This window comes from Amblyraja radiata, chromosome 14, assembly GCF_010909765.2.
Source record: "Amblyraja radiata isolate CabotCenter1 chromosome 14, sAmbRad1.1.pri, whole genome shotgun sequence".
NCBI lineage: Eukaryota > Metazoa > Chordata > Chondrichthyes > Rajiformes > Rajidae > Amblyraja > Amblyraja radiata.
The window spans coordinates 57611997-57624524 of record NC_045969.1 but is presented as its reverse complement, the minus strand read 5'-3'; the positions used below and the strand labels follow the sequence as shown (position 1 = coordinate 57624524).

Sequence of the window (12528 nt, the reverse complement as noted above, 5' to 3'; positions counted from 1 at the left end):
ATGCTACCACGGTGGTATTGGTATTGGTGGCTCCCCACCCAAGTGCACTGGCATCAGATTGTAGTACCTTGGAAAGGTTACTGACAATGCTTGGATAGGAACAAGGCCAGATGTTGTCTGTCCACCATTTTAGTTCCATTTTAGCTTGATTGGTAGTTTCACAGATCTGTCAAAGTAATCTGCATAATTTAGAGTGCTTGTATTTTGCTCTCTGTTTGTTTTGGTAGTGAGGTCCAAAATTGTGGCTGGAAAAAAGGCAGCCATTATTATGCCAATTGCTTTGCTACCAATCTGATGGATGGTTTGCTGATGTCAGTGAGGTTATTGCAACCTCTATTAAATCTCTCGCATTTCCCTTAGGCAGAGTCACCGACATGTGAACGGAGTCAAAGGTGAAACCCCAGGTAGTCCATAGTAGTGGAAGACGTTAGTTTAGATTTAACTGGATGAAAATAAATCTCAGTTTTCCAAATAACTTTTTTGTGGCTGTTACAGTTTGGCCAATTCCAAAGTTTTGCCCATAATGAGTATGTCATTTAATATGCCATGTACAGCCTGGGCTGATGATACCCATTTGGCAGTGCTTAATACTGTCAGAGTTGTTCCATCCAGTAGAATTTTTAAGTAACATCTGTGGTCACCTCGTATAGGCACTGAATGGTAAGCATCTTTTAAATCGATACTGTCCATTGAAGCAACCTTTGGGTTATATTGTTAAGCAGTAACAAAGGTATCTATTTTGTCTTTGATAAATATATAGGACACGAATTCTAATAGTTCGTGTTGAGTTTCTCAATTACATTATCATGTGAAAACCCGCTTCAGTTCAGCTTGCGCTTTTGATTCCCTTATCAAAAGCATGAACATTCGGTTCAGTATATATTGAACTGGAGGGCTGTACTAGTGTGTAAACTCTGTTGTATATCCCTGGATACTGCTTAATCATGCTCCATGCATTCAGAAAAAAGAGTGTAAACTCTACCCAATCTCCGTTCCCATTGTATATTGTAGGGAACCAGACCCACCTACCTCCACAGTTTCTAGTGGCAGGTTTACCTCTTGTAGGTTCTTCGTTGCTGTTGTAGTGCTGGAGTCTGGATTTTTCGGTTTTGTTCGGCGATGGGGGTCTGCATCTTCCAGGAAGGCCGGCCTGGGCCATGGCCTTTAAAAGACATGTTTTGGATACCGGTCCTTCGAGCTTATCTTTTCTTCTGCGGACCCCTCTTCCAGGTCAGCCCAGAACTGACCCGCTGTGCTCCCCTCTGATGAGGTAGAAGTATTGTGCAGCCCTCAAAGAGGTACTGCTGTGGGTTTATCATAGGGCCCACAGTGACCCGACTCCATCTCCCGGAGTCTGTCATATTGGAGCAAAGCTCCATACACCGCTTCTTCCGTTCCAGCGCTCTCGGGCGCTGGCCGCCTGTGGTTATTCAAAGTCAAAAAGTCAAAAAGGTCAAAGGTTATTTATTAGTCACATACACCTAGGTGTAGTGAAATGCTTCTTGCCAGTGCAGCACATAAAGAAAGAATACAGACATAACATTAATAAGAGATTAAACATAAAGAACATCCCCCCACAATGGCTCCCACCATGAGGGAAGGCACAAAGTCCAGTCCCCAACCCCAGTTCACCCATAGTCGGGCCCATTGAGGCCTCCACAGTTGCCTCTACGGAGGCCCGATGTTCCTGGCCGTTCTCGCCGGGTGATGTTACTCCGGCGTCGGGAGAATCCTCGCAGCGGCTTGGGACACCTGGAACGGCCGCTTCCGTACTGGAGGCCGCGGCTTCCGAAGCCAACAAGGCCGCGCCGGTTGGAGCTCCACTACTGGCGATCTCATCTAGAGATCCCAGGCTCCCGGTGTACAGTTCGGCGCCGCCGCCCCCAGCTGGCCGCTCCTCAAACCCGCAGCTCGCGATGTTTTCCTCAGCGGTCTTCAGCTCACCGGAGCTCCAGCGCGGCGACCCAGGCAAGGCATCGCCCGCTCCATGATAGCGCTCCAGCGCTGTGCCGCTGCCGAAGCCGTGGTTCTGGGCAGTGCCCGACAGGAAACGCCGCTCCAGGCCCGCTGGTAGGCCGCGAGGACGGGTCGAAGCTGCAGCCCGGAGAAAAGCTGCCTCTCCGACCAGGTAGGGACCCTGAAAGGTAGTTTCCCCCTTCCCCCCCCCACCCCCCACATAAAAAAGTCTAGAACTCCAGAAACAAAAACACTTTAACTAACTAAAAATAAAAAAAAAGATGAAAAGACAGACAGCTGCAGGCTGGGCAGCCGCGCACAGGTCAGCGCCCCCTGTTGGACTCCTCTGAGTCCACGACTTTGTTTGTTTTGTGTCTAGCCTTCCCGCCTAGCCGCGTGGACCTGGCTGGTGCGGAGGCGACATTGAGCACAGCTGATCCCACTATGGGTGATCCAAGTGCCGCTGGCTGCTGCTGGTTGCCCGCTGCTCCACGGTCCTCCGTTTCGAGCTTTGTCCTTACTGTTCTTCCGTGGAGTGGATATGGCCCGTGTGGAGGACATCTGGCACAGCTGATTTCATCTAGCCCACCAGCTTTATCGCAGCCCGTTGTTTCTGCACCTGCAATTAGCAAGGAAATACAAAAATACTGCAACTCTTACCTGCAGGTCCAAGTTAAATCGTAGCTACGGGTGAACGTCGTTCCACCCCGTCTGCTGCCTTACTTGACTGTCAAAAGTCAACTTGAAGTATATATGAATGGTCTCCTGCCCGGCCGTGGTGTTCTGGCCGGAGTGGAAACCAAAAGTCGGCACTGCTCTTCCTAAAGCGGGAGATAAAACGTGCCTACAGCTGCTGCTGGCTGCCTGCGATTCCGCTGTCTTCCCCAGCCAGCTTCACTAGCAGCACTTGTGGACACTCCTTTGTTCAGCTTCCCCTTCTGTAAAGACCCATGCGGGGAAAAACATTAGTTTTGCTCCCTCTCCCGCCCTGACCGATGTGGGAGCGAGTCGGGAGAAAGTTGGACACATCTGTTCCCATAACGGGAGTTAGCATGCCTTCTATTCTCCTATGTCCCCTTGTTTTAAAAAGGGGGACAGAACATAAATACAACCCACTGTCTCTGTGGGTTGTTGGCTCTGATCCTCTACCCGTTTGGGGTGAAGTTTTGGCACTTGCTCCCTTATGGGAGATGCTGGTGCCGACATTAGTTGCTGCCTGCTGCTGTTCAGTAAACGGCAGCGACGTCTATGGCTCTGTGCTGACGTCCTGCTGGCTGCCTGCTGTTGTTCAGAAACGGCAGCGACGTCTGTAAAGGAAAGGTAAGGAGAATTCTCTTACCTGTGCTGGTTCTCAGCCTGCCGTTTGGGAGGAACGTCCTTCCTCCCGCAGCCCCACGGACCCCGTAGCGTAGGTCCTTGGGTTGTTGCCGAGATGTCGGGCTGACGGCTCCAGGGTACTCCTGTCGGCGTTCTTTTCCCCCTAGCTGAAGTCGCACGAACTCCCGCTAAGGGACTGTCATGCTAGTGGCCGTTTGCTGGCTACCTGCTGTTGCAGATTCCTCCCTTGCCAGCTTTCAACAGCCTTCCTGTAGGAAAAGGTAAGTAAATAACGACGTTCCCTTACCTTTCTGTTGCAGGTACGAAACTCTGCCGTTTGGGAGGAACGTCCTTCCTCCCAACAATGACGAGTTGCAATGCGTGTAGCGCAATGAGATGCATGCGTCCTGGCGGGCTTCTTCACGTAGTCACTCACGTGACTCCGAAGTAAAATAGAATAGTTTCTTTATTGTCATTGTAAAATGAACCATGTACAACAAAATTTAAAAATGTCAGCCAGTCAGTGCACCATTCAAACATGTCTAAAAGCTAACGATACATACAAGGTAAAATATTTTTTAAAAAGATAAACAACTAAAATAAATATCATGAAAATAGCACGCATAAACACCCAGCCCTACATCCTTCTGTGGATTTCACAGTGTACCACAGTCCCTTAGTATGTATCGCCCCTGCGTTCCTTGGCGGCTACATTTAGTGCCTTTATAGCAGTGGGGTAAAAACTGTTTTTAAGTCTGTTTGTCCTTGTCCTTGTAGATCTGTACCGTCTGCCTGACGGCAACAGTTCAAACAGGGAGGGAAATGTCCTTTATAATACTCTGGGATTTTTTGATGCAGCGGGAACTGTGTAAGTCCTCCAAGGTAAGGAGAGGGCAGCCGACAATCCTCTGGGCGTTGTCAATGGCCCTCTGGAGCGCTTTCCTCTGAGCCGCTGTGCAGCTGGTGTACCACACGCATACACAGTATGTTAGGATGCTCTCAATGGAGCACCGATAAAAGGACAGCAGCAGTCTCTGAGTGATGTTATTCTTCCTGAGCACCCTCAGGAAGTGCAGTCTCTGCTGGACCTTTTTCAGCAGCGCAGAGGTGTTCACGCTCCACGTCAGGTCCTCAATATGGATTCCCAGGAAGCGGAAATCCGCCACCCTCTCCACACAGTCCCCTCTGATAATTAATGGTACCATGTCCGTTTTATTCTTCCTGAAGTCTATTATTATCTCCTTGGTTTTTAAGGTGTTGAGGAACAGGTTATTTTCTGCACACCACACTGTCAGCTGCTCCGCCTCCAGGCGTACTCGTCCCCCCCGGAGATGAGTCCCACCACCGTAGTGTCATCCGCAAATTTGACAATGGTGTTGCTGTGGTGGGCGGGGGTGCAGTCATGTGTGTAGATGGTGTAGAGCAGGGGGCTCAGCACACAGCCCTGTGGAGAGCCGGTACTGAGGCTGAGGGCCGTGGATGTGTGATGGCCCACTCTGACTCTCTGGCTGCGACCCGACAGGAAGCTATTTATCCACATGCAGGTGGAGTGTGGAAGTCCCAAGTCCCCCAGTTTGTCCACCAGTTTGTGGGGAAGGATGGTATTAAAAGCAGAGCTGTAGTCCACAAAGAGCATCCGCACGTAGCTCCCCCGCTGCTCCAGGTGGGACAGTGCAGCATGGAGAGCTGTGGCTACAGCGTCCTCTGTAGATCTATTCGCTCTGTACGCAAACTGGTGGGGGTCAAAGCTTCGGGGCAGGAGTGATGTGATATGACCCCGGACCAGTTTTTCAAAACACTTCATCACCACTGGTGTGACTGCGACTGGCCGGTAGTCGTTGAGGCTGGAAATGTGGGTTTTTGGGCAAAGGGACTATGGTTGCGGACTTCAGACAGGGTGGAACAGTGGACTGGGCCAGAGACTGCTTGAAAATCCTTGTACAGACTCCAGCCAGCTGGTCTGCGCAGTCCTTCAGCACGCGTCCAGAGACGCCGTCGGGTCCAGTAGCCTTCCTTGGATTGATGGCCCGCAGCGTACGCCTCACCTCATGCTCCTCTATCTTGAGGGTTAGGCTGCTGTGGACCATATAGTGTGATGTGGCTGTCTCGGGTGGCTCCACTTCAAAGCGAGCAAAGAATAGGTTCAGCTCCTCTGCCAACGAGGCATCACCTTCAGCAGCTCCAAGGTTGGTCTTGTAATTGGTGAGATACTGGATCCCCTGCCACACCTGCCTGCTGTTATTACTGTCCAGGTGGTCCTCTATCTTCCTCCTGTAGTCTGATTTGGCCTCTCTGATGCCTCTCTTCAGGTTGGCCTCTCTTCAGGTTGTGCTAAACATTATTCCCTTATTCCCGTATCAGCAACATTTTTTACTTTCCCTTTATCCTGTATCTGTACACTGTGGATGGCTTGATTGTAACATGTATAGTCTTTCCACTGACTGGATAGCCTGCAACAAAAAATGCTTTTCACAGTACCGTGACAATAAGCTAAACTAAACTTAAAAACCATGTACAGTTTTTGATAATCCTTTATTCAATTAATGTGAAAAGCAGAGTACAATAACGTATATTTATCAGGTTGATGCCCAATAGATGAGACCGTAAGAAGACTTTCGAGAACAGATAAGGCAAAGAGAGCTGTAATTGTGAATGGACACATTCCATTTCCTATAATGGGAAGTTATTGCAAGCAATCATTCATTTAAAAATATTGTGAGGGAATGTGAGGAGAGTACACGATTTGTTTGATATGTGCAGATTGTATGCCTTTATAACTATAAAACTCTGATCTTGGATGTGGATTTATTTCTGTGATGTTCGTGTGCGATTCACATCTCCCTGCGAAAACATGACGTGCTAATGGTGAAATTTTTTACATATTCTGATAGATTTATGCCGTGAAGTAAAAAATCGCCTTATCTGAAAATGTCAACATTATTTCTTGAGTTATTTATGAAATATGTTCACAAGTCTCAAATAACTTGGAAAATAAACGAGTTGGTCTCGCTGATGACGTCACAATGGCTCTGCTCCTCACGGCCTGCTGCGCTATGTTCCAAACGCAACGAGTGACGTCATCCCCTCCCCCTCCCTCCCACCTCACCCCCTCCCCCCCGGTTCTTCAAAAGACACAGAAAGAACGAGCAAGTGGGCTCTGTACTGCAGCTCCCGAGCGCTCCCGAGTTCCAGAGCCCTCCCGAGGTCCCGGGCGCGGGTGAGAGCGCGAGGCAGCAAGGTGGGAAGGTGGCCCTGGCGGCCATTACTCCCTCTGGGAGAGGCCGTCTATGGAGACCTGTGATTCCTCCGTCGATCGCAGGGACTCGGGGAATCGTGAAGCCTTTTCCTCGCCGGTGATCCGGATCCAACCTGTCGATTTCTGGCCGTCACGGGGGACGACCTCCTCTCCGTTTCCACCGCCCGATCGTCTGTCACGCGGGTGGGTGGGCTTCCCCTCGCGGAAACCACAATCGGCCAGAGGCTGCTGCTCTATGACCTGGGTAGGTGCTGCCTCTACCCACTCCCCCTCCCTCTCTACCCCCTCCCCCTCCCTCTCTACCCCTCCCCCTCGCACTACCGCCTCCTTCTCTACCCCCTCACTCACTACCTCCTGCTCCCTCTAAATGCCCCTCCCTCTCTGCCCTTCCCTCCCTCCCTGCAATCCACTCCCTCTCTGCCCCCCATCCCTTTCTGACCCCCCCTCCCTTTCTGCCCTCCACTCCCTCTCTGCCCCTTCCCTCTGCCCCCTCCCTCTCTGCCCCCTCCCTCTCTGCCCCCTCCCTTCTCGCCCCTTCCTCTGCCCCTTCCCTCTGCCCCCTCCCTCTCTGGCCCCCTCCCTCTCTGCCCCCTCCCTCTCTGCCCCTTCCCCTCTGCCCCCCTCCCTCTCTTCCGCCCCCCTCCCTCTCTGACCCCTTCCCTCTTTGCCCCCTCCCTCTCTGCCCCCCTCCCTCTCTGTCCCCACTCCCTCTCTGCCCCCTCCCTCTCAGCCCCCCTCCTTCTCTGCCCCCTCCCTCTCTGCCCACTCCCTCTCTGCCCCCTCCATCACTGACCCACTCCCTCACTGACCCATTCCCTCTCTGATCCCCCTCCCTCTCTGACCCCCCTCCCTCTCTGCCCCGCCCCCTCTCTGTCCCCCTCCCTCACTGACCCATTCCCTCTCTGACCCCCCTCCCTCTCTGCCCCCCTCCCTCTCTGCCCCCCTCCCTCTCTACCCCCCTCCCTCTCTGCCCCTCCCTCCCTCTCTGCCCTCCCTCTCTGCCACCCCACCCCCCCCCCTCTCTAGGGAGTGGTGAGTATTGGGACCTATGAGTGAGTGGTGGAGTATTGCGTTCGGGAACCAGCCCTCCCCTGTGATGCCGCGCCCCCCCCCACAATCCCTCCCCCTCCCTCTGTAACCCCTCACCCTCTCCCTCTCCACCCCCCCCTCGCTAGCTGCGCCAGCGCAGTTGGGGATTATACGTGAGTGGATAGTGCGGGGTATGGGGTAAAAGGAGCGAATGAATAATATTAATATAATATCAAGGGGGTGTTAGTGTGTGTGTGAGAGATGGTTAGTGTGTGTGAAACCGAAGGCCACCCCCCGCAACCGCGCGTTGAGGGGACGGGACCTAATGGTCCCACTTTGTCTAGTCACCTTTAAATGTAAAAGATTATTTTTATTTATCTGAAACTGAAACCACCAAAATGTCAAAGAAAGACACAATAAACTGCAGATGCTGGAATCTTGATCAGGTCACACAGCGTCTGCGGAGGGAATGGACAGGCGACATTTTGGATCGGGTCCCTTCTTCAGACTGATTCAGATCCCCACCCAAAATGTCACCCGTCTATTCCCTCCCTAGATGCTGCCTGACCTGCCGAGTTCCTCCTGCACTTTGTGTTTTACAGTTTATACTATCTGTCTCACTTTATAATTGTATGTCTTGTTGTGAACCAAAGCAATGTTTTTGCACTGGGTAAGAAATGCTCCAAAGCATTCTTGCTAACTAAACTCTTTACTTTCTCAGGTAGCAGCAGGCTTGAAGACTGATATGGAGATTGAGCTGTACGCCATAGCGATTGGTCTGGAGTGTACTGAAGGCGCAGGCTACCTTTGTCATCACATGGGCATCCAGACTGAGGCAGAGGAATTGTTCCTCCCCATTACTGCAAATATCCTTTCAATGTTCACTATCAGCGGTTGCTCGAGTTCGAGCTAATTCTCAGTTGAGAGGGGGTGATTGAGGAAGAGCAATCCCAAAGCATCTTTCACATCTTGCATCTATAGGCTGTCTATCAGCTGTCCAGGCAACACTTATCTTATTCCACCAGCTGGAATAGCCTGCAATAAAATCAAGTCCTTCAGAAAAATAAAACCCAACTTTATGAAAGCGCTGCCTTAAGTTGAGCTGAGTTTATTGTCACGTGTACTGAGCTACAGTAAAAAGCTTTCTGTTGCGTGCTAATCGCCCTGTCCCACGGTACGAATTCATTCCAAGAGCTCTCCCGAGTTTAAAAAAAATCAAACTCGTAAGCACGGAGAATGTACGTAGCGGGTACCTCAGAGCTCGGCGACGTCTCTTAGCGGTTTGTAACGCTAACAGCAGGTACTCGAGAAGACTCGCTAACGGCAGGTATGCTCCGGAGAGCTCTTGGAAAATGTTGAAAAATGTTCACGAGAGCCCCGAGTACCGACGAGCAGCCATTACCGTAAATCTCCGAGTTCGAATCAGGGCAAACTCGGGAGAGCTCTTGGAATTAACTCATACCGTGGGACAGGGCCATAACCTGTCAGTGGGAAGACGATACATGATTACAACCGAGCCGTCCACAGTGTACAGATACAGGATAAAGGGAATAATTGAGGAGATGAAGAAGAGCATAGTTAAAGTAAGAAATGTTGCAGTCGGACTGCAGATTTTAAAGAGTGGAGCGATTGCAATGCATGATTGCGGATCCACTTCTGCGACTAGCACACAGAGTCGCCGGGCTTGGGAGCCATGTCTGAATGCAGAATGACACATAAAAATGTTGAGTCCTCAACAAACATCACCAGTTTTAACAGAAAGCGTTTACAAGTGTAGACCGGTGGAATTGCCAAAGGGTGGAATGTGTGCAGGAGTGAGACTGATGTGTACTGACCCCACCTATCGCACAGACATCACTCGTTCTCACAAAGTTCTGAAAACAGGTAGGGATTACACCTGAAACGGGAAAACATTGATGGCTCACCAATTCTCAGTTTATTGCTTCGCGATGGATTTAGCCTCAAGCCAATTAAGCGTCAATGAAATTGCCTCACCACGCCAGAGACTCGGGTTAATCCTGATCTTGGATGCTGCCTGTGTGGAGCTTGCATGTTCTCCATGTGGGCTTCCTCCCAGATCCCAAAAACGTGCGGGTTTGCAGGTTAATTGGCTCGCCGTAAATTGCCCTGAGCGTGTAAAGAGTGGATGGGAAAATAAGATAACATGGAGCTAGTGTGAATGGGTGATCAATGGACTGCATGGACTCAGTGCACCAAAGGGCCCATTTCCACACTGTATCTCTAAACTCTAAGGTCATCTAAATAAATCCATCAGGCACAGTCTGTGCGTCAGGCAAGTGGGCAGATGATGTTTTGGGTCGTGTCCCTTCCTCTGGTCTGGAACAAAGGTTCTGACCTGAAACGTCACCTATCCATCCCTCCAAAGATGCTGCCTGACCCACTGAGTTATTCCAGCAGTTTATTTTTCATTTAAGATTGCTGCATCTGCAGTCTCTCATGTCACTGTGAAAATGGATTGCTGCCCGACTCGCTGATAGTTTGTTGTGAGAATATTATTCTGTTACTATTTAAGACCTGGCGTATCTTAATAGTGATTGTCCTTTTCTCTTTGTTTCAGATGCAGTTGGGAGCTGCGTCTCATGTGGAACCTGACTTCATGAAACGGACAATTTTCATGCAATTTCCACCCATTTTCATTAATTGCCTAACAATTCAAACCAACCATTGTTAAAACTTTCGATGCAAACATTTTCTTGCTGTGTTCAAATAAAAAATAATGTCACCCCAAATTTAGTAATTATGGATTTCTGGGGGGAATTGACTTTCTTATCTAAACTTTGTAGTGATAAATAATAAAATCAACAAAATGTACTGAAACTATTAACTTTATTTTACAGAAAGATGATTTGTTTAAAATTATGATGTTAAATTGAGAAAAGACTGAAGATCAAGTTACTTATGAATTCTTTCAGCTACCATACCTGTTAAACTGCAATCCATTTTAACTATCTTGCACCAAGACTTGCTTTCCCTCCCCACAGACTACTGTGTGCCATGGCCTCAAACATAACATATGTAAGGAACCTTTGGCTCCTTCATCAAATCCTCCATGTTCCTACCTAATACAATTCCCATGCCTTCCTCCAGTGTTAGATACATTTTGTTCTCTCTCAACATTCATTCATTCATTAAAATGGTATTTTTGTGTATCCTTCAGTTCACCATTTATTACAGATCTTTGAACAGCTCCAGTGTTGAGAACTAGTTGGGTTGATGAGTGCAAGAGAGATGGTTAATGATAGAATGCGTGACTGGCTTTACTTTCCCAGCTTTCCCTGGCTTGTCATCGGCGGGGAGAAAGTAACAGGTGCTGTAAACTTTGGTACTTTGGAGTATTATTCTATCATATCTCTGCAAACTGCTTATAAAGGAGAGCTGGTGACTGAAAATCAATAAATATGCACAGGTCCACCACCCATTTCCTGGCACCCTTGGTTCCACAGCCTTGCCGCACTATCCGTTTTGCCAGACCAACAGAGGACACGTAATAATAATTCATAATAATAATAATATGGTGATCCTTGTTCAACATGTTGAATTATCCGGAGAACAAGAAGGGAGAAGACGGGACACGCGGGGGCACAGTCATCGGTACACAACTTAAAGTCAGAGCTGGGCTGCTGTTCAGGGACTGCCTTGCTACGCTCTCCGCCTGTCTTCCAGCCAGGCTCACTCACTTAATCTCGCATCGGCCCTCAGGCTCATTCACACTCCCAATCTGATTCCTCAGACATCCCAAAGACATGGGGAAGAGGGGGACGCGCAGATATACTGCTGCTGCAAAGAATCATTCCCAATTCGTAATTTTGTCTGGATTAAAGGAGGTGCCAGATCATCAGTTGCTGGAAAATCGGTGGTGGGCCTGCAGTACATTTTTTCAATGTTTCTTTCTTGTGATGCACATCTCATTCCCTGGCTGTCATCTCAAACTAGAATCCAGTTATGATTTAGGGTCACAATCCAAAATGTCACCTGTCAGTCTGAGTTAGGGTCCCAATCCGAAACGCCTGTCCATTCCCTCCACAGGTGCTGCCTGACCATCTTAGTTCCTCCAGCACTTTATTTCAAGCTTGGTGGTTATGCCTGAGGTAATTTGCAGTTCTCTCCAGCAGGAGGCATCGAGCGCATGGCTTGACTGCTACGGATTTGGCATTCCATAGTGGCAAACAGGCAGGATTTATGGAAGGTATGATGCATTAGGCTATGTGACACAATTCAAAAATTAAAGTTGTGTGATTCATCATGTAACAATAGAATTAATCTTACAACATTCTCAGAAGAGTCCCAACCCGAAACGCCATCTGTTCATTCCCTCCAAAGACATTGCCTGATCTGCTCAGCTCCTCCAGCACTTTGTGTTTTGCTTAAGATATCTGCACCTGCAGTTCTTTGTGTCTCCATTCACTGAAGAAACTAATTGCCATTCTAGGCGACATTTTGGATGGGAAAATGAAGAAATTAAATGTCTGCCTTCAGTTTATACCAACATCTGCAGTTCTTCCCTAGACATAATGCCTGGACAGTTTCAAGAGTCCCGAATGTTTAATTGTTATAAAATATAATAAAAAGGAACTGCAGATGCTGGTTTATACCAAAGATCGACACAGCGTGCTGGAGTAACTCAGCAGGTCAGGGAGTATCTCCGGAGAACATGGATAACGTTTCACAGAGTGCCGGAGTAACTCAGCGGGTCAGGCAGTATCTCTGGAGAACAGGGTAGGTGACGTTTTGGGCCAGGACTGAAACATTACTCGTCCATGTTCTCCAGAGATGCGTCGTGACCCGTTGAGTTACTCCAGCATTTTGTGTCTATCATGTTTAATTGTCAAATGTACTAACAACAGAACAATGAAATTCTTACCTGTTTATTTCTTAACTGCTTTTTAGTAAATTTTGTGAAGCAACTTTGGAGAAGACAAAAGCTGAAGCTGTATTCCAAACCAACTCTG

General features: G+C 49.0%; 1 protein-coding gene across 1 annotated transcript in view; it reads left to right on the top strand.

Moving 5' to 3' along the window:
• Positions 1-10422, top strand: part of spag17 (sperm associated antigen 17) — a 224565-nt gene extending 214143 nt beyond the window's left edge. Inside the window, exons 58-60 of the mRNA XM_033033446.1 lie at positions 8280-8424; positions 9305-9442; positions 10137-10422. Coding sequence (XP_032889337.1) covers positions 8280-8424; positions 9305-9442; positions 10137-10171 — 318 coding nt within the window. The 3' untranslated portion in view covers positions 10172-10422. The remainder of the gene's footprint in view (positions 1-8279; positions 8425-9304; positions 9443-10136) is intronic.
• The last annotated feature ends 2106 nt before the right edge of the window (positions 10423-12528 follow it).